Source organism: Adelges cooleyi, unplaced genomic scaffold (assembly GCF_023614345.1).
Source record: "Adelges cooleyi isolate 19-005CV unplaced genomic scaffold, UGA_ACOO_1.1 ACOO_flye_CR_arks_rails_tigmint_CR_PRNA_41, whole genome shotgun sequence".
NCBI classification, from domain to species: domain Eukaryota; kingdom Metazoa; phylum Arthropoda; class Insecta; order Hemiptera; family Adelgidae; genus Adelges; species Adelges cooleyi.
In genome coordinates, this window is record NW_026096090.1 from 1,263,506 (window position 1) to 1,287,582 (window position 24,077).

General features: G+C 32.9%; 1 protein-coding gene across 5 annotated transcripts in view; it reads right to left on the bottom strand.

The window, feature by feature from the left end:
- The window catches only part of LOC126841905 (uncharacterized), a 158,185-nt gene that overhangs the window by 34,807 nt on the left and 99,301 nt on the right, over positions 1-24,077 (bottom strand). For all 5 annotated transcript variants that reach the window (XM_050578681.1, XM_050578679.1, XM_050578678.1 and 2 more), the window contains one exon: positions 7,337-7,471. In XM_050578681.1, the coding sequence (XP_050434638.1) occupies positions 7,337-7,391 (55 nt within the window). In that variant the 5' untranslated portion in view covers positions 7,392-7,471. The remainder of the gene's footprint in view (positions 1-7,336; positions 7,472-24,077) is intronic.

Consider the following 24,077-nt stretch of genomic DNA (forward strand, 5'->3'; position numbering starts at 1 on the left):
TTAAAGAAATTTAGTTTTGAGTATATCGCCTTAAACTGTCCCGGCTTGACTAAAATTTGATTGCCAAGAATTGGTTTGTTATTAAATTTACTGTTTAAATTTAAGAGGGCGTCGCACCACCCATTTTTAAGGAGTAAAGTATAGGCAATTTTTTATAAAATCTTAATTTAAAGGTTAAACTGTGATGTGTAATTATTAGTTCAATAACTAGGACTCTATTTTGGTAGTTAATTTATTATTTGGACTATCACCGCATCCTTGAAAGCGATTTAAAAATGTTTTTTCATCTCTACATGTTTAAGCAGACTGAAAATAACTCGCTTTATTTTGGTTTTAGAGTAAGAGCACCCATTATAAAATTAAAAGAGAACAATATTCCGGAAGGCAAGACGGTGCGTTTTTTTCGTTATTCCAAGTATAACGCTCAATACATAGATTAGAAATAACGACTATTTTAACATTTTTAAATGACTGTAACTTTTCAAAAAATTATTTTTTTTTTTTAATAAACGCACCGTTTTGTTCTTCGGAATATTGTTCTCTTTTAATTTTATAATGGGTGCTTTTACTCTAAAACCAAAATCAAGCGAGTTATTTTCAGTCTGCTTAAACATGTTTTTACCACTGAAAATCACCGGTGTGACGCCCTCTTAAGACTTGCTAAAACCAACCGTGGTTACTTGATTAATTTTATTTTCAAGTTTATATGTTATTCAATAAAATTGCTTGTACATTGCCATGCTGCAGTTATTAGTACTCTACACGTGGATTTGAGTTAACGATGTTGGAATTTATTTGACATATTCATCGGAAAACCATTACGGCGTGATGTGGGTACCCCCAATAAGTTTTTAGCCAAAATATGTCAGTAAAAGGCGATTTTACTCGAGTTTGGCACTCGAAAATGTATTCTAAGCCGCGTCGCTGATCCGAAAAAAAAACCTATTGTATTTCCTATTGTCCTTTTTGAGTCAGGGAATCAGCGGCCCTCATTGTGTGTTCCCCTTCTAGGTAATTTGACGTTAACGGTAAAACTTCAATTTTAAACCGGCGGTCTATATTATAATACCGTACTCGACGGCGCTGGCGGTATTTCCGACGGATCAATATAATAAAATTAAGCCAGCTTTGCTTTTTTTTTTTTTTTTAAACGCATTTGTCTGAAATAATTAAAACCGAGTAGGTTTGGGCGAAACAAATGGTATAAAAATAAAAAAATACACAGTTTAAATAAAACACACTTTTTGACATTGTTGGCGAACGCCGGTGCGTGTCTATACAAAAATATTTATAAACGTACAGTGTGCCAAACAAACACAATAGTATAATATATAATAATATTATGTAGGTACACACGCGCTACAATTAAATACAAAACTGCTTTGTTAAGACGCTGTGTATACAATTATTATAATACACATACGGTTTGGTTAGACATTTAATTTCACCCTTAAATAAAATATAATTCCGTGTAAATAGTAACAGCAGTACCCGTCATTAGCTTAAGTCCTCTCCGCCGCGGTGGAAGTAATGAAATGCAAACTGGCCTAAAATCTCACAAAATTTAGTGGAAATATATGTGCGAAAAATGGACTATATTAATTGTGAATTAACACAAATTATCGACACGAACGTCCACGTTAATTTTAAGTCGATTACGTTAACGGTTATGTTTGCAATTTCCATGCGGTTACTATAATATTTGCACTATAATCCATAAAGAAATGAAACATGTTGTTAATGCTTTCACGGGATTAAAAGATAATATTTAAGGAACAACGTTCAATTAACGTAAGTTTTCCATAAAAATTATATATCTGTAACTCGAAAATAATTCAGAACATTATTTTTATGTTTTGCATTTGGATATTATTAGGATAATTTTTTATTTGAATAAATTGTTCAAATTAACCACTAAAAAAATGTGATTTGTTTATATTTGTATTCGTTTATTAATTCCATTTCGCTCAACTCTGAATGACTGAATGTATTTAATATAACTCACGACTGTGTTAAAATAATTCGTATTTGACCACTGGTAATAGTGTTGTACGAAGCTCGTTTTGGAAATACCGTCTCCAAGGTAAAAACTGTGTATAGAATTACTGCAAAGCCAGCTCTTAAAGATTTATGGTTTGACGTGGTGCGAGTTTTTCCGCGTTTACCGTTTCAGCGGAAAAAGTGCTCAACGCCGAGAATGGTAGGCAAAAAAGTAAATTGATGAACTTTGGATTTCGGGGAGAAGAGTTACCGGTTAACCTATCCACGTCGATTGAAGTGCAAACTTTTGGTACACACTGAATTGTTAACAACTAAAACTAGGTTGATCCCGGGCAAATAATATTAAATGACCGGTTGGTGAACTAACTTAAAAAAAAAAAATCCGTTTATAGAGTTTGAAATATATTTGTTCGGGTAATAAGTATTTGTAAGTATTTTTATTAATCGAACTTGTATGACAAAAAAAATTGGCAATAAGTAACGAGATAAAAATGCGTTCAGAACTTAAGTAAAAAACACTGTTAATTTTACCAAAACACTTGTATTCTAATCTGCAGTTAACAGAAAATTCTCTATTTTACCTTTTTTTTTTTGTGCAGTATTTATACATTATTTTAATCATATATACCGACAAATCTAAACGATGCATGGTTGAGATGTTGAAAATAAACAATATGTATTACAATTTTGATTATTTTTTAATTTCAAAAACGGATAGGTATTTAAAAATTGGTATAAAAAAAAAAATTAACGTGAATGAATGAAAGACTTTAATCAGTATGGCAAATCATTAATCATTGCATAAAAATTGTATTCTGTCAATAATTCTTCTTGTGCGCGAATATTTGAATAGATTATAAAAATGGAAATAAAAAGAACGCTATATCGATTGTCGAGTTCGTAAAATAATATTTTTTTTCTCGAAAATATCAAACATGATAGTCGTATACTTATCATAAAGAAACAGGAAGATCGTCCAAATGAAAAACTGAAATTTAATTGAAAAGTTTTTAATATTTTTTATTTCTTTTTATTATATTAATATTTTTTCTGGAAAACTTTGCAACGTTATTATTGTTACCTTCATATTTTAACACTTAAATCTTCCGTCTGTTTTATGTTTAAAAAAAACTGCCCTATCTTACCTCATAATACTTTATGAAATGAAAGTATTTGAAAAATTGTACGATATTTTATGCTAAGATTATTAAAACTTTTTAATTGAGCAGCGGTTATTATTTAAATAAAAAAAACTCAATCCGCAAACTTATCTTGATTATCGCAATAACTGAATTGTACTAAAATTTGTATGATTAAAAATTTTAAAGTGTATATTATCTGTACTCAATGATTAAAAAACATGTTGTTGTCAATTTTTGGTCAACAACGAGTCTCCAACTTAAAACACCCTACATATATATTATGTAGAAAAATAGAATTAACAAAATTTTAAAAAGTTTTTTAGTTTCATACGAAATCAACTCAAAATCCTATTGGTAATAATAATTGCCAATATTTAGATTGACCCATAGCTTTTGGACCCAAGCTTAGATGCATAATTATTCTAAAATCTAGGACAATCTGGATAAATCGAATTCATCAAGTTCACATTAAAGTTTTAACTTTGGTAACTGAAAATTGAATTTCCCAGTCTTGAATGGTATCGTGTAAAAAATATAGGTGGGTAAATGGGTATTGTACTGAACTTCGGGTACAGTAATAATTTACCGATGCCGTTTCACGTTTTTATAGTACATATAACGGAGTAACATAATAATAATAGTTATAAATGTGTACGGAAAACGCCCGATTAGTCGAACAGGAATAGTTTTTCGGCTAAAGGGTCCTACGGACCCTGCTGTGGTTATGGCACCGAAATGGCATCGGCGATTGCAACACACATACACACAGAGCGAGTAAATGTATACATAATATACTTTATTACCAGGGAAACACTCCAGATGTTCCCTATAATATGTTGGCCAGGTGTTGGCCAACAGTTGGACGGTCTTTTCACACCCGGATTACAAATGAATAGATAAATTATGTAACCTGTGTAACATTTGTGTTTTATTAAAATTATATAATTATTACATTGTACTATTTTGTTTGAACTATTATTAAAATCGTATTACTGTTTGACTGTAAGTCTTTGTTTTTATATTTTGTACAATTATTTACTGCTCTCGAGGAACGAGGTTGATTTAAAAATTATTATCTTACTTCATTTCGCATTTAATTAATTATAATTTTTGATTTTTTAATTACATCAGGCAGATACATACGTTCTAAAAAAGTGTGTTTGCATCTGTAAACAGGACTAATAGCTTGGAAACCACACAAGGAAAACCAATTGGCATAGGTTATGATCAAGAATTACAAAGAGGAGTGTTGAGGAATGGAGTTCCGGCGTACTAATTTCACCGTTGCTAAATCACAAAAAATTGAAACACGTGCAATTGTAAAAATGAAATTAAACAAAACTGAATTCGATTGTCTTTAGTCCAAACAAATTATTAGTGTCAAGACTTGCCGTGATTACTGTAAATTATAGAAATAATAATATTAGAATTTTGAAAAACAAAATTACACGTTTCTCGAGTGTTCTTTCTTTTTTTTTTTTTCATGTGTACAATTAATTCAATATAAACTCGTCTGAGTTTATACTAATGTTGTCCCTGTGCCGCTTTTACCATTTGTGCTATGACTTTGAGAACCATTAGGCGAGTAACATTCGCTAGCCTTTTAGTTCAAAAGGGCAAATGATCGGTTTATTTCCGGACGGTGACCAAGTAGAGTTTAGCCGAAGGGAAAGATTTTCAGACTGTGTAACGACAGAGCTGACGGATTTGTCCAATATAAGAAAAAAAAAATACCCTTTGTAATCGCAGCAATAGCCCGAAGGATTTAATATGTGACACGCAATTACTATATACGTCTCTCACATTTTCGGTTTTGTTCGGTAAATATCTAATTCGTTTTTCTTGCACTAAAATATAATTAAGCTCTTATTTCACACGATAATACTCGGGTATTGTATTGCGTTTATATAGCATACCACGATTACGACTTATATCTATTCACACCATAATGTTATGTACCATACACTAGAAAATATACTAGGCATAATTATCAATCATACTAAGTATATAAACTATAAAAAGAAGCCGAATAAATCAAACATTTCTTTTAACAAATATAAAAAAAACCGTGTACTCGCCATTTTATTAAACTAGTATACTTTTTGTAATTCAAGGGGCTAGTATGCAAGTGATAACAAGCTACTAACGTGTGAATAGGGTTTTAATCTCGATTCACCCTAAGGTTTCGATATTATCAAAATTTATGGATGTATAGTTTGTAAACATCAAACGCCAACGAGGTTCATAACACATTCCTCGTTACCATACTTTGTAATTTATTAGTAAGTACATAACAGGAAACAGAAACAAGCGTTCAAAACTTGTACATAACGATAGTACACCATTCGATAAAGCGGTAAACACACTGGACGTAATGATTCACCTTAAAAGTTTAAACATTACCTAGATGACATAACCTCAACTTTATCACACGCTTGTTCGGTTCGCCTATTATCCGCGACAAAATACAGTGAACACTAATAAGGGAACAATCAAGACAAATAAACCCGTTTATAGTGAGATAAATCTATTTTATTTGATGACAAATTATTAATGGCGTTGTAAGCAGCTACTGTATTGTTCCTCGTCTATTGCTGTTGACCTGGATAATAACGCCACGTGCTAATGTACAACTATCACTCGACCGAGTCCTTTAATCAAACCGAAGTTAAGGGCCTATCCGCTATTCGAGTGTGAAGTGTTGTAAATACTCAACTGAAAACCGATAGGGTTGCCCGACAACAAGAGTGGACACGTGTAGGCAGCGATGAAAATATGTGTAAAAGTGTACTTGAAAGTTGAAACTACATATAAAACAAAAAGTCAAAACGATGGCATCGAAGTGTACATATTTTGTTTCTTGGAAGTGTTGTGTCAGAAAATGATGAAATCACAATCAAGAAAACTATCATTCGGCACAAATCTGTGAACGATGAAAAATAAAAAAACAATATTTATCAAGACATTTTATAACATTTCTAAAAAATGCAATTTTGAAACTGGAAAAATCGGTTGTGCTCTTAAAAGAGTATGCGCATTATTGAAAGAGTCAATTTTTACCTATCTTCGATATAAGGTTTTAGAATTCAGTCATTTAAACATTATTCTAGATCAAGACAAAAAAACATTTTAGAACCTTTTCAACACTGCCTTTTTGGCACAATAACAATATCAAATAAAGTATAATTTACTCGAAGTTCAGTAGGGTCTACAATATTTCATAAAGACGGCTTAAAACACAAACTGAATTCACCAAAACTAATTTTGTCTGCGACACATCAACTATTGTTGTTTATGCTTTGAAAAATTGCGAAAAATTCTAACTTTTTGAGTAAGCTATATTGTGTGGACATCTCAAATAATATAATTATATAATTTAATACGTAATTCAATGAATTCTTCAAATAACGTTAACCTAGGCTTCGACTGCTTCGATATATGTTATTATATGATTTTCAGTTTGAACTTCAATAATTAAGAACGTTTTTTAATGGTCAAAGACTTTTACTCGCGTTACACCATTGAATATATTATAACTATGATCCATTGGTACGTCTTCTTAATATTCTCCTTTTAATCTCATTGGAATTTTCATTCTCGTTTACGGGACGGTTCACTCTTGCTATAATAATTATTATTATTTTATTATTGCTTTTTGGAGTTCTTAATACCGAACATACCAAACATGCCGTCTATTGTGTATACAAGTACATAATATTCTCTAAACAATAGAATAACAATAACATTATTTATTCACCCACCACAGTCCGTGGCTGTAGTACAATACATACCGGTATGTAGTAAAAAATAAATTATATGGGATACATCATATTGAGTTTACATGTATAACTCGATTATTTACCCGGGGAACTTTTAGGAATTCTATCGAGACATTGTTGTATTTCAAGTAGAAAATCGCATACATTATATTATGCACGTTGGTACATCTGGTATTTAGATGTTGAACTCGAGGAATGCGTCTGGGGCAAGAAAGATACTGGGTCTCGACCAAAAAGATACTGTGTAGCTTTACTGCGATATTGGACACGTTCAAAACCTTTCCGTATAGTCACAAGATGGAATTCGAATTTGCTTTGTTACCGACATTATTGCGGTGCAATTGAATCCGAATGTAATAGCATTTTGTATCAGTATCCAAAGAAAATACCGACTATCATATTATTGTTGGTTACCTGACAGTGCTGCAACCGGCCAAACGGATAACATCAGCAACATCACGTACATCATGCTACAGCAGTTGCAGTGGCCTGGCTGATCTTTATGCCGCTCGACATTCGCCGTTCCTCCACAATAATTGTATCATGTCCCTGTAAGCACCACAACGTAAACACATTAATAGGTAAAAGCAAATTATCGTAACGTACTAAAAAAAACTATACAGGAATGCCACCCAACACATAACCCCCATAAACCGTTCATAAAAAAATGATGAAGTATACAAAACAAGGTACAAAATGATGTTGTGGTTCATTGTGGTCAAGGGTGTTTTAAATGTTTGTTTTCCTTCTATCTTGTCATGTCTTTATAACTTATGGAACAGACACACTCGGAATTTACTTGCATCTCCTTAACTGTTTGCAGACATTAAAAGAGATTTAAAAACTTTAAAATTGTTTTTTCTTACTACTTTCTGGCCGTTAAGTGGTTTTTTTTTTAAATTTCTATATTTTTCCATTTGTAAACAAATTTGTTTTCTAAATTCCATTTTTACTCTCGTTGTCTCCCCTTCTCAAATTAGCAGAACTTGTATAATATGATGGGGGACGCCGTTTATTTTTCGGTAATAAATAGAAATTGAACCCGATAGTTCGTAGTACTAAGATCGACGGCAGAAAATCTCAAACAAGAAACTCGTTAAATATTTCTACTATACATACTATATATATATATATGTATGTCGCCTTGGCAACCTGTAATGCGTGGCTCACTTTTATTGAAAAAAAAAACGCATTACAATAAATATACTGCTCTAATAATATTATATTGCCATTGAATCTCACAATCCTATTATTAATGGCATTTTCTTTTTATCGCGGTAAATCACCGATGGAATCTCGCGTTGTAGTAGACAAAAATACTCAAGTTTCGAAAATTATTCATTCAGTGAAAATCGGATGATTCTGTTTTGTGTTTGTTTTTTTTTTTTTGCGATCTCATAATAGTTATGAAAATTTAAACTTTCCTCTCGTTTAATTCCCAGTCACGCTGTCGACTATCCGTGTGAACGAAACGATCGTAAAGTGCAGCTCAATTTCGTTGTTATTATATATTTTCGGTGCCATCGTACAAGTAATTGGCAACCACGAATCCCGGGCGTGTCGTTGTCCCGGCTCGGCCGTTGTAAACACAGCAATAATAATATAGGTAGTCGACTGTGTTTTCTGGGATTCCGGTTGAATGACAATTAAGCGAAGAATTTAAACACTACCCTTTGTGCATGCGTGTTCGGGCAAAAACCATCTACTTGGGACAAGGGTGGATCTAAGAATGGGGGGCTAGAAAAAAAATATTCAAAGTCCAAATACTTATAGGTAATAGTTAAAACTTAGAGTAACAAGAATCCAAAATAAATACATGGTGGCTGATGCGATTCGGCGTCACGAGAATGAAAGGAAACGACGAAGCAAAAACATTTTCTTTTTTTTTTTTTTAAATAAAAAGTCTCATTTTCCTGGAGTCGTTTAAGTTTTCCCACAATAAATACAGCCATTGCCAAAGGACGTATTGTAGGCCCTTGCTCGGATCACGGATGACAAATACTGTGGTGGTCGTGGGCCGACAACCGTTTTATGGTAATGAATAATGTAATTCCGGGACGAACGATGACGGTCTCGGCTTTTCCGATCGGCGATAATCGTTGACATCGGGGTCGACCCTAATAATAATTAATAATTCTCGATCGTGACACGTCCCGTTGTACCTACTTAAGAGCACACACGCGCGAACTTTGAAAACGGATCACGCGTTTAATATAAAAATAAAAAAAACCGTTGTGTAAAAACGTCAACTTGTCGAGGTTTTCGAACAAATTGTTTAAAGTCTTACAATAAAAGCAGCCTGTGTAATTTTTGTAAAAAAAAAAAAAAAATGTCCACACTAATATTTTACACCTTTATAGGCGGAAAGCTATTGAGTTTCCCGCACTATTTTGGTTTGTTCTTTTGTACAATCGTCGAATAAATCATTTTCGGTTTGTCACACTATAATATCATAATAATACGATTAGTCAGCCCGCCTGGGTGTGTTGACTGGCTAATTATTTATAGCATCAAAAATCTGCTCTCTCCGTTTAAAATGCAACGTTCCAGTGCGGTGGCGGACAAAGTGATAAACGCACAGACACGAATACTTTTGACACTCGTGAATCATATTACATGTGATTTCCTGGCGCGAAACACTATTTATATATAAACGCGTGTGTGGTCTATGTAATCCGTTCAATAACGAAATACACCTTAAAGTAAAATAATATAGTTCATAAATCTCCAAAACTGCGCCAAAAAACTTTCTGGTAAATCGAATTAAAAAGAAAGGAAAATTTAGTAAAAACAAAAAACTAATTAATTAACTTGATCGAATATTATTGTATAAAAATAAAACATGTACCACGTCACACAGCAACACAATAACGGTAACAAAAAAGTGTGGTCGAGGCTTATTGGGATCAAAGAGGTCACAGGTCTTTAGGAATTACTATAAACAAAATCACTTTTAAACAACGTTTTAATGAGAAGCTGTAGAAACGGTAAAAATAAATCAACATTCTGACTGGTCGATTTGAACCTTTATAATTTTATTGTAAACAGAAATTTAAAAAAAAAAACTTGCCCTAAATTAAATTTTAACTATATATTACATTTTATATAACTTATTGATTGAAATTGTGTTTTTTTGGAGGGGGTGGAGTTTCACTTTAAAAAGTGAGACTTCTGATTTCTGAAAACATTTTATACTTCATAAAGCCACGCTAGATTTACCTTTCAGACTTTGAGTCAACAAATTTCGATAGTTTCTTAATTGTTAACTGTATAGGATTTTTGTATGTATTGGACTATTTTTCAAAAAGTTATAGAGAGCCGTAATTTTAAGTTGAAAAATCTGTCCCATTTATTTGGACGTTTTCTGGATTTTCAAGGGCAAGAGGTGAACTTTTTACATTTTTGTCAATGTTCCTTTTAAGTACGATTTCTCTGATACATGGGCTTGTTACAAGAAAAAATCGGTCCAACGGCTTAAGAGATATTGTGGGTTCGGACACAAAAATAAAAATACATCGTTGTAAGAACAACATCTTCTCGGTCGAAGTTAAAAGTTATGATAACCAATAATGTCGACTGGTTATTAATTATTAATTATTACACATACGCTGACAGACAAAATGTAAAATTTTGTTCAACCTATATTATTTGCTCGTAAAGAAGCCGCTATTGATTAACACGGGCGAGGCAGAACATACACTGAATTTCCACCATCAGCTTTATATTATGTTAACCCTAACCGGATTTTAATTAATAATTACCATCGAAATTCCCAAATCGGCCGTAACCAATTTGCTTAGCTATTTTTTTCACACAATCGAATGAATTTATCGACTAATCGATTACTATATATTTGTGCCGGAATGTTTTTTTGATTCGTTACGTCCATGATCGAATTAAGGGTTGTATCATTTCTACAATCATTTATTTTGTAAATAATAAACTGGCACAAAAAGTACGTATGTGCCGTGTGCATAAAAACGCATTTAGTTTCTAATTGTCAATTGTTTTGCTTTTTTTTTTAAACTTCAGAAATGTCACTTTGTGTCGTTTTTGTTTGAACGGCTGTGTAAAATGTAATAATACTGTATATTTGTGTATTGACTATATGTTTTTGGAAGTCAGCGATAAAAGATGATAGGTTATCTATTTTAGATTTTAAGAATAATTGCGTGGATCGCCGTTTAACAGAAGTTCTGTCGACATTGATATTTTTCAATCGATTGGCTAATGACTTTTGTTTGGCGGCAGATGGAACAACTTTAAGAAAAAATGAATTTAAACATTTTGCGCCAAGACTTAACGCTAAGTAGGGAACGTAATTACTTTGCGAGGGCCCCGACCCACGGACCCCCTTTCTTAAATCCGGCCCTGGTTATGTCACCAGCAAATTGTTTCGACGACCACGAGGAATTCACAAAGGTTCGGCGAGTACACGATCATTTTTTTTTTTTTTTTTTTTGCCATTTTCGTCGTAAGTAAAATTCGCAAAAGAAATACCTAGTAGGTTTCCACGTCGTTTGGCATTGGATATACGCAGAATTCCAATTCGAGAACGCCGACAAAGTACACCGCAGCGGTTGTATGTATCTATGTATGTGTATCTCATATAAACGCTATGCGATGAGGTAAGGTAAAAAGAACAAAAAAATTCTACGTGTGGCAAAAAGAAAATCCAATCAAACGGATACGCTCCGGACTTAAACCGGCGAGCTACTTGAACGGGAAACATCTCAACACAAAACGACGCCGAGGTCAAATTGTAAACATTATAGATATGCACAGATATGCACAGACACCGGTAGTTTTCCGAAATAAAGGAAAAACGTGACGTCCAACCGTAAATCAACGACTTGCAGAGATGCGTGCCACCGTGCAACCGTCGGGTCTCTCGAATATTAATGCGGTTTAATCGAATTGCATTGAAATTATTATTTTATGTGAGGCGCCTAGTTCAAAAACCAGCTTAAAAGGTATTTTGAAAATGTGTCTTTTCAGTGGCCATTGACCATACTGTATTACGTGGTATGTAAAACTATTATTGAATATCGAATAAAGATTAAAACTAACTCAAACTACGTTGGGAAAATCTTGGTTGGTTTCAAAATCGCTCATCTAAAGAAATTGTTTGTTGTCTGTGAACATTTGCAAAAATTGCTTTTAGGCGCCTCGTGTATAGGTAAAACATACCATACACCATAGTACACAATATACGATACAATTAAATAATAATGAGTTGTTCAATACAATATGTAATAACTTAATCGCCGTACTAAAGACCGTGTAAATAATCACTTATTATTATTATTACCACCAACGCACAAAGCATGGCCTAAGCCGTTAAAGCGATTTAATTAATGAAATATCGAACTACGTTTTAATTTTTTCACTAACAAATTGTTTTAGCTAAATAAAAAAGTTACCCTCAACAAGACTAAATTAAAAATAATTTAATTCGATAGTTAGAAAATACTTTCTTAATGTGATACTTATACATACTTTATACATTCTTTGATAATTATTACTAAATAAAATAAAGATATTTTATTCGAAACTTTTTTTTCTAATCCAATCGAACGGTTAATTAGATAAAGTGTTAATTGTTATAATATAGGTGTTATTATATATTTTTTAAATGTTCAAGACAAAAATTCGATACCCTTGTCCATATTAATACTTGGCCATATTGATGTAGTAATAGCATCTAAAGTAATGTGAATTTTACTATTACGCTTTTAACCGTGCAATAAAAAACGCATTTATTTTTTAATCGTTACTGAACACGTTTATCCACTTAATCTTTCAATCGTTCTATAGAAAAAATACTGCTCCGTGAAATGTTTAAAACCTACTATGTATTGTACTTGAAGAAGTTGCAGATGTATATATTTACATGTATTGCCATGTAGTCACTGGCATTTTTAGTACTTAAATGATAGAGCTTTGAATAAAAATTTTGGAGGAATATTGTAAAAGTACAGTTCCTGATTACGTCCAGTATTTTTCAAGTTATTATGGTAAATTTTAAAAAATCAATTACATTTAATTTTACTGAAATCAAAATCTCGTATTGCATTATTCTAGTTTATCTATAAAGGGTTTTTTACATTGTAAAATAGCAAAACAATTATTGCTCATCTATTTTCTATTGTAATTAATAATAAGTTATCAAAAACGACAAAAAAAAAAACATCATGATATAATTATTATTTTAATTTAAACTAGTTTATTAGATTAGTTATGTTATGATTTTATTTGTTTTTCACCGTTTGTAAAGACTGTTTGAATTCGAAATATCACGGATTTATATTCTTGGTAAATGAAATTGTAATTCAAACACTCACACAAACTCGACGATATTAAATTTTGTGCATTTTATTTGATAAAATAATGAAAAGTAAATTACTTATCGTCGCGTACCTGCGTTGATGATAATTAAAAAGTAATATTCTCGGAAATATGTTTCAATTCGATTCAGTCCATTTTTTATTATATAAAAATGCACAGTTATTTTATAAGAAAAACTTTAACAAATAAAATTTCCAATAAACATCTAAGAAGAAATATTCAGAAACATTTATCGAAAGCATTTCAAATTAAGATTCTTTTTTTTTTTATGAAGACAATTTGAGAATAATATATTAGTTTTTAATCCACCCTAATGTTCTGATCGTTTTTGTAAAAATATATTTTTATAACGCTTTTTTATTCATAACAGTACTGCGACTTTATTAAAAAAGTGTAAGGACTAGATCTTAGATTTTTTAGTTTTGCAAATTTAACGGTTCTTTTGTATAATTAACCATTTATGAACCAAAACGCGTTATATTTTGACATCAAGGGATTACTGAATATTAGAGGATTTCACTCGAAATAGCCTTACAAACAATAACAAACACAAAACTGTATCACATTAAATTATTTTGAGGAAACAAACTTTTGATTTAAATCTACAGAGTTTATAATAAAATATTTAATGAAAGAAAATAAGGGATCATCAACGCGGTTATAATAAATTAGCACTCAAGTGTGCTAACTTTCGGTATTTTGCATTTCACTGTAATAATAAAATATCATCTCTTCGAGTCTCCAAAACTAATAAATACCTATAATATTATACATCATAAGTGCTCAAAAACAACTAAAACCCAATGGGCAATAAAAGCTACTCCGTTCATTGTGTTTTTTTTTTTTTTTTTTTGTTTCACCCTGATAAAATATACATTTATTTTAAGAGTTCAAGCCGGGGTCAACATTGACCCCGCATTGTTATAATTTTAATTTTTTTTTTTAATGTGATGTTTTAAAGATAAAAAATACGCATATAGTTACAGGCAAATTGTTTTTTTTTTCACAATCATTTTTCCCGTACGCGTTTATGAATAATCGTTAGTCACATCTAAAAAAAAAAACATGGCTGTAGTCGTAAACAAAACAATTGATTAGGTTTTTTATATTTTATGCGTACCTACGTGCTATAAAGTTATTAAATAAGTTAGAATAACTAATATATAATGAGTGAGTTAAATTTTTCTTATTTTTTTTCCACATTCATCTGATGTCAACACATGTCCGGGGAATCCACGACGGTTTTTTGGCGTTCAAGACAATTCTGTAGCTTTCCAACTTAGGTCGTTAGTAAAGTAATTTTAGATGCTCGATAACCCATCACGTAAGCACCGGTTATAATCGCATTTATATTAAGAAAATACTTGAAAATGAATTATAAAACAACATCTGAATCTTGTGTTTTAATTATCTTGTCGGTATGTTTTTATTTTAACACTAATACTGTGCACATTATTATGTTATATAAGTCTTGGAAACGCCGAACTTACAATTATTTTATATTTGTTTCAGACATGTGTTCTAAAAAATGTAACCAATATAATATACTATGACTTTTAACAAATATTTGTATACATTTTATATTTGCATCACCTTTTTATTGGGTAAATCTAAATTTATACTTTTGACTTGGATAATTCAGCTTACCGTCTATTAGGCAATAACTTACCAAAGCTTGGTAGTAGTTACATGATATTCTATCTACACGTGGAAGTAACGATAAGTGATAACCACCAATTACCAACATGTCTGATTAATTATTTCCGTTCTACTTCAACAATTAGTGTATGAAGTTTCTCTCCTTTTGGCAGAAATAGAAAAATGCGAGTACATTTTTAGTATTAAATGTTCAACGTCAATAGCTTCAATAACTAAATTAATAGCCTTTATAACGCGTTCGTGATGCATGACAGTTATTATATTTGTGGATTTTTGGCTTTTATACGGGTAAATAATTGACGGTGTACCTATACACAGCCCGCAACCCAGCTTCAGAGTTATTCGACTGACGTTACAATAATTAAAACATATTTTGTGAATTTCCGCAATAAAGACTATATTACACTGTTATTGACATAGCATAACAACGCTTTAGCGACCAGCAACAGTAGGCATAGTGGTTGTATATGTTTGGAAAACAATTAATCTAGAAAAATGAAGAGCCGACGTGTATGATTGAATAATTTATAACATTTCCATATCTCGTTGGAATAATATATGAAAAGTTATTGCGCGAACGTTAATCGACCGAACGGAAAGTGTATAACGAAATAACAGCAAACCGCCATCGCGCGTTAAACGACGATTAATCACTGAATTTATAATGCATTCAATTAAAGCTCGCATATTACATACACGCATAATAATATATTACGGTTTCATACATATCCCCGACCCCGTGTAAAATACATTTTTAAATATCCTCTAAAGTACTGGAAAATAATATTATAATAATTATCGCCGAGCCGGTATAATGATCCGATTTAAATAAAAAAAATATGTAGTTATAAAATTGGTGCGAGCTAAAAAAAAGTAATCCTACAAATCGTAAAATATTATGTTACTACGTATCTATAGAGGTCTATTTGAAGCGCTATAAAATAATGATATATAATATTATATCGTTTGGAGTTTTTTTTTTTATTTTTACCTTTATTGTTTTGCTAGTTTAATGGTTTTTTTTCTACCCTCTTCCGCAGCCTATATATAATATAATATTCTATAGAAAGTTTAAAATTAATATTTTCGCTGGGCCGAAAAAACTTTTTTACGTTTAACGGAGCTAGCGTATTACCGGGGGCAAGTACCGTGGGGACGCAGGGAGGGGCTAGGTGAGTTGAAGCCCCACCCTTATGCACTTAAATTGTATTGTTATATTTAATTATATTTATAGTATAATATATTAGAATATGTATTTTAGCTTTTGCTAAGAGAGCTGAGAATGTATTGTTTTTATAATGATGTGTTTTATTTTAAATTTTGGGTTTGGGTCCAAGATATTTTCTAAACCGCAGAACCGATTTTTTCATGCTGCAAATCTATAGCTCAGAAATCCTACCTAAAGGGTACTTATTTGGACTAAAAATTTAAAAAGTTTACCACTTCTCCTTCAAAATCGAGAAAAACACCCAAACATTTTAAAATTATGGCACTCTATAACTTTTATTAAAATAGACGAATTAGTTACAAATTTGAATGAAATATTTTTTAGACTTAGTACCTAGACTACCTATACCAAGACAAACCAAAGTAATATCACAAACCTGGTAACTACATCGTTATTTCACTTTTTTAGAGTTAAAGGTCTGAAAACTAGACCGAAGGTAGAATTGGGTTATAGCATACACAATTTTCACAAAAATCTGTAGTCAAGCTTTTATTTTATTAAGTACATACCAAAAAAAATGGAAAAATTACTAGTTGCCCTTAGTAAATTTCTAGTTGCTATGTGTTAGTCAACAGGTATCCGGTAATATTGCCATTATAACTGGTTTATTTACGATATATATTATGGGTAACAATGGCGATAAATTACTATAGACAGACGATCGACCCTTACCATATCCACCCTAATACTGAAAAAATAATTTTAAGCACATTACCGACAGTGATTTCATTTATACACACGTATTACAGATACACATCAAAGCGTTTATTTGAAAGACTTGATGTTTATCGCATTCAGGTTTTTTTTTACCACGTAAACCTAAACCCCTCCGTTTCCATTCCTAGATCCGTGCGCGATGGTGGGTGGCGAGGGATGAGGGACGGGTTGGCCTGTCAACGGAACACACAAACACCAGAATAGGCGAACGTAGTGGTAAAAAAAAAAAAAAAATTAAAAAAATACTAGGAGACAAGCGATGGTGTTCAATGTTTTAATGCTCGCACAATTCGTGTGCGTTATCGTCGATCCTTTGTTGCCCCTTCGCTCCCCTGGTCCTCGAGTACGTGAGGGGGAAGGGGGGGGGGTGTGGCGAGGTGCGACAGAGAGACCGTTTTCGTGCCAGGACCCTCTCCTCTGCGCCTTCGCCCACGACACGTCGCGAGACGGATGACTTGGCTCATTACTACGGTCGACGTGGCGCGGCGATAGACGACGACGGCGGTCGCGCCGCTGCCGAACTTCGGCGCGGCGCAATAAGGGGTAATCGACGGAAATAGCGGCGCGGCATGTATGGCGCGGCGCGGAGAGGAGATGAAGGACGGGTGTGGGTAAGGAAGTAAAAAAAAAGACATTAGCGCGGTAAACGGAGGAAGAAAAAAAAATGTCCGAAAGCCGGATAGGGTTGTGCTGCAGGATTTTGTCGTCGACCGGAGAACGACGGGCGGAAACGCACCGCATACACACACTAACCCGTACGGTTAGGTCGCGGAGACTTATATGCACACACACCGAGAGAGACCGATGACGATATTACGCGTTAAAGTCGTTTAGTCGTCAAGGTTTTTCTCTCGACACCTTTTTTTTTTTTTTTTTTTTTTAATATATCGCGTTTATCTCGATTTTCCAATGTGAGTGTGTGTGTGTGTGTGTTTTATTACGTTCGGAAGCTACAGCGTTAAACGCGATTTCAAGTCGTCCGGCTTCTCCTCGGTTCCCCTAGCTCGAAGTCGTCTTTCCAAAGTACTACCGGCAAGAGAAATATATATATTAAAAACGAAAATATCGCCATTCGTCAAAAACACCCATTGCGAACACACATACATACCTATATAATATATATATATATATATATATATATATATATATATATATATATCTATACATAATATATCTTCTTAACGCACAAAAATATTACATTGGTGTTTTTTTTTTTTTTTTTCAATCACAAGACGGAAATAAATCACAAACCGATGAAAACACATTTCAGAGTCGACCGGATGAAGAATATCGTGAAATATTATTTTTAAATCCGTTCGGATAATCTAAAAGTATGAATTATATACGGCCACGGGAAAGTGACAAACGATTGATGTACTCGGACGTAATGTGTGGTTTTTTTTTTTTTTAATAAAACTGTATCGCAGATCTCTAAACCAAGCTGGGGGTGCTGCCCGAAGTCTGGTCAAACTTTAACTTGCAATCATTTAGAGGGGAGCGATTTTGGATTGTGTGGATTGAACAAATATTAGTCCCGATCTGGTCCAGGCTAAATTTGATTAATTTTCATTGAATTGTATTTTATATCAAACTGTTAGTGCTGATTATTAATATTGCTCAATTGGTTATTGCGAAGAGCTTAAGACAAAATACAGAAAACTTTACCCAAACCCTCCTCTGTATTGGATGGACGTCGCAAGCTTTTATACGGCAATGATGTATAAAACAACAGAATAAGATATAGAATAAACGAGAAAATCTATAACTATGTTTCCCAAGAGTCAACTCACGACTTGGAATCCAAATATCTGAAAGTGACAAATAAAATAAGTGAAATATAGGAGTTAAACGGCCGATTAAACTAAACAGAAAACGACACAATTAATTTTGGTCCACCAATTAAAAATTTGGCAATTGTCAAATTTACAAATGTTGGTTAATTGATAAATTAAAACTTTATTCTCAAATATCAAGTATAGTATGATAAAAAAAACTATAATATACATGTGTACTTATAACTCAAATAGTTGTAACAATGAATTATATAAGCACTTACTTATCGGATCATGTGCACGCTGTACTTGCTAAACATTTATCAGTCGTTAAAATACTTTTAAGTCCAATTTTCTTCTTTTTTTAATGATTTTTGAATCGTATACGTTTTGTACGTTTCAAAATGGAATGAACGCTGTTATTGAACTTTTTACAGTTACCACAACTCGTTATCCGATTGGTTTTTTTTTCTATTTTGGTCTTAACTACATTTTTGGGATTGTATTGTGTGTTTATATTATTATGTATTGAACTAACTACACAAATACATTTATGTTTTGTAAAAAAAAAATAAAAAAACATGATACATAAACTACAAATCGATACACAATGGTTATTGATGTTAGTTTTTTAATAATCGTTTTGTACACCAATGCGAACGTGGACAAACAAAAATTAACTACCCTGTAAAAACTTTCTTTAAACTATATTGTCCGTCAATCAATATAACAATAATAATAATATAAAGTAATGGGTTTATTTTGCGATAACAACCGCGCAAGTCGTTATACGACTCGAACAAAGTAATAAAATTCGCTTTAAAACGATACTTAAAATGTTGTGTACGATATTCCTAAATAATATACAATTATATTACACTACCAAGTACCATTATAAAAACGGTCTACGATGTAGCCGAGGACAATTTTTTTTATCGCTTTTCGCGTATCGCTCGTTAATAAAGCTGTTCATAAAACTTGGCATTTTTCAAATTTATATTGATTGAATAACGGACTAGGTGTACAGCTGCTGCTGTCGGTAATTTCTGAAAGTGTTACCTAATAGGATACAGGATACCCGTCATGCATGTGTATATTACAATGTCCAACGGGGCCTATGAAATATTAATGCATTATTAAATTATAATATCTCTGGTATATTTCGAAGGTACGCGTCATATTGGTATAATGAAGGGCGGTAATGCAATAAACGATGCGAAAGCCATTGTAATGACCAATAATAGGGATAATGCATTTTTGTCACCGGACACCTCGTGAAACAATGTCCGCAATCATAATTGAATACTCTTTTTCAAAAAAAAAAAAAAAATTACAATAACGAGCACTGAATACCTATTTTATATGACCGCAAATATTTTATAAATGTATTGTACATCTGTCCCATTCAATCGCCCAAGGGAAAATTATAATACAAAAACGGGTTAGGTTGCGGTAAAATGTATATCGAGTCACATGTTCAACATATTAATACAACCTACTCAAAGTGACAGTTACTGCAAGAAAGATCAAAAAAATAATTGATTCAGTCGATGAGAAAAGCCGCAGTTGCGGTTACCCTCGTTAGTATCTAGTACGTTGATTAGTTTTACATAGTTAAAAATATCATTTAACATAATGGCATCGCTTATATATTTGAATCGTTGTAAAACATATTTTATTCATTCGGTGTATTACAAATTCCCATAAAACAATTGTTTGAATACAAACAAATTATTTAAATAATGCCCAGGTGAAGTTGATATCAACTTATCATGATTTTGCCTAGTACGTGAATTATGAATTGTGTTATTGTCCAGTATAATTATTTAAAGACTTTATAAGATTTTAAATTACACACACTGAAACAATACCAATGGAGTTTTTGCAGCCTAATTTTGAGTGTGAACTTGGCAGTGTAAGATCATATAAAACATATGGAACTTGGACAATTTTGCTCGTGGCCATCTCTCGGCGATTCCGGTTTCGGATGATAATAACAAATTTAAACCTCTCTCCTGGCGGAAGATAAGATCCATGTTAAACTAGTACACTCGCGTGCGCCTTTGGACACGATCATCACACAGCTGGCAGTAGGTTCGTATGCAAAATAAAAATGCAACACTCTTTCTCTCGCGTAGCTGCTGCGATAATATTCGAATAATTTAGAGCTATTTGTTATTTTCCTATGTAAATATATAATATGACGTCAAGTGTATGTTCGCCTCGGGTCCGGAACAGCTATTGCAGGATTTGACCGTCGAACGCGATTTTTGGCCTCCGGACGACATACGAGACACAATGTTTATGTATTATGATGAAACAGTGTTATACAGCGTTTGTGTGTGTGTCAGCAACAAAACTATGCCCGGAGCTAAACACATCTTCTTTTGCACTTATAATATTTCGATAGTAGTATAGTAGTTTTGTGGAGAATATTCTTCTATTCCTCGTCGACGAAACCTAAATTCTGCGGTTGAAAGCCAAAAGCTGATATCATGTGTAAAAAAATGTAATTTTGAGGTTTTACATGTTATGTATTTTCTTGAATCGAAATATGGTATCTGTAGCTCTAATATCAAATGAGGTATTAAAAAATATATTAAAATTATATGTTCCGCGAAAGAAACATGGTATGTTACTTAACATTTTATTTACATGGCCAATGAAAAATATAAAATAACAACTTGTAATACAAAATGGTGATTCATAAGATACAAGTTTGTTTAGTTCTCCAGTAAAGTAAACTTTATTCACATTACAGCTTTTGGCACTCAAACACAGAATTATGTCTTATAAATTATAATTATTAAGGCTAATATTTTTCTTTTTAAACGTAATGTAATAGCTGCACTTAATCGAAATGTGGCGCAGTATTGAATGGTGAAATATAACTTAAATCCTTCATAGAGTTAATTACTGCCGATTGAAAAATATATTAATATCACATTGAACACCAATTTAAAGTACAGGCAACAATGTCAAATAAAAGGTTTGCACCGCGACAACTTAAAAATAACATTCTTGGTTCGGACTCGAAGCCCAGAATTCGTTTTCCTCAAAACTACAAAAATGTTGTACATTTTAAAATTATTTACAGAAGAGGCGGTCCAACTACAGTGGTGCATAATATATAAATCACCCGGGGTTTTCGGTGTCGTCGTCGTCGTCTTATCGACGGTCGGTGTCTCTGTGATGGGGGTTTTTTGTTTTGCCGGGAAATAAAACAAAAAGCAACGAATCGACGCCTCTATGCCGGCCGATAAGACACGGTTCGTTTTGCAGCTGTCTATTCACTTTTCGCCGGCCGGTGCGGGCTGTGAAGACATCCGCCAAAGTCGCTTCTTTTTTTTTTTTGGCCGGGATGAAATAGTACCAGAAGTAGTAGAAGGTGTGCCGCTATCGTGAACCGACCGGGATATAATATCGGTGTATAGGAATAACGGATTTTCGCCGTCTCTCAGGAAAAAGTGAAAAAAAAAAAAAACACCCCCCAAAAAAAACGTCCACTTTGCAGTGATTTATGGTCCTCGCATACATATATATATATTATCGGTGCGGAAACTTTTTTTGCCCTCACACACACATACGCGTTTATTCGATATAATATATATATATATATAATTTATTCGGACGGTCAAGTAGTTTTATTTATGCGGAAATTCCGGTCTCCTCTCTCTCCCTCCCTCGTCTACGATTTCCGCGACCTGGATAGATATCAATCGTCGCCCCGATTCAAGTAAAATCGAGTAAACATTTTTTTTTTTGTATAAAGTTTTCCGTGAGACCCAAAATTTTGATAGTAATTTTTTAAAATTATTTTTCCGATAACAAATAATTATAAGTTATTGAATAATTATTAAAAATTACATTTTTAAAAAAAGAGTTCAGTATAACTGTTTCAAGCTCTGGTTTTTAGTGTAGTTGATTCGTTAAACAATTGAATTTTGTATTACAAAACAACTATGTACAATTCGTTTGAAATGTTCGCGTAGGTTTCCGAAAAGCCTGAAAAAGCATTATTATCTATTGTTTACATAGTTTAAAAAAAAAACATTTTTATTTTAAAGTGTTTTTTTTTTTTTTTTGCAAGGAATTTGATGTTTTTTTGAAAAAAATAGTGATTTTAAACGTGTGTCTTTTTTTCAGCTACGAATTCCGCGAGGTCGCTTTGGCCCTACAATAACAGAAATATAATAATTATTATTATACGAATATTGTTGCTACATATAAAGCTTCGGACGACGGTTCGACGAAACGGTGTGCTCTTTGCCGTCCGTCGCAGCGAGGCATTGTTCCCGAAACCGTCTGCCCTTACACGGCCCCGTTTTCGATGGTGTTATTATACATGCAAAGCGGTGTGAGACCGTTCATCGATTTCCCGTTGATATTTTATTTATTGTTAATTTCAATCACATCCCCTTCGCGCCGAAATGACCTTTAACGCGCCTATACCTCCCCCCCCACCCCAATCCTCTTTCACACTATTGTGTTGACGGGTTCCGGGCCGACGAATTTGTCCGTTTGAGTAGCACATTATGTATGTTATATCGTAAGCAGAATTTCGCAACTCAAACCCCCAACCCCCCCCCCTCACACCATTGCCGTCCCGTGTACGTATGTAAAGTTCATGACATTTCCGTGTGTATTCTATGTGTTTTTACCCCCGAGTCGAGAGTCTTGCATACGGTTTAAATGTGGTACCGTTTGCATGTACGCTCATGTTTGTATAATAATTAGTAAAATCAAAAATGAGAGTCCGGCGACTCTTTGGCATTGGCTGCCCGAAAAAATTACATGTGAATAGCCGGGTTTTTTAAGGACAACGGAAACGTCCAAATATATTTATTAAACGGTAAGGGGGGCAATGTCTTACACTAGACGAATTTTAAAATATGCCAACTGATTAAGGGATCCAAACGAGTAGGTATAATTGAGATGTTTTTTGGTCGCATAACTTTTTAAGTTATTTTTTTCCGTGTTACGGTGAAAGATTGCTGCACAGCCCTTCCATATATGGAAGATGAAAGGCTTCCGAAACGTTGGCAAAGCCAATTTGTAAATAATATAGGTGTATCTAACCGTAAACCGTGCTACATGTGTATTGACTGCGGTCTTTATTAACAAACTTAAAACGATTATGTTAGCTGAACGACTGTAATATTAAATGTTAATATATAATAAATGTAAAATTATATTATATATTGTGTTTAAATATTTTGAAGTTTCAAGTTTAGGGTAGGAGATAAGGTGGAGTGTAGTATTATTTTTATCTGTGCGCACTTCCACTACCATCCTAACTTTTAAACTCTTATAACTTTTAAAATAATTGTTCAAAACTGGTTATCAACCAGTCAAAAATTGTAGTACATTATTTACAATTTAAAAAGTTAATGAAATGTATACGTTACCGTTTAAGTTTGAAAAAGTGTTA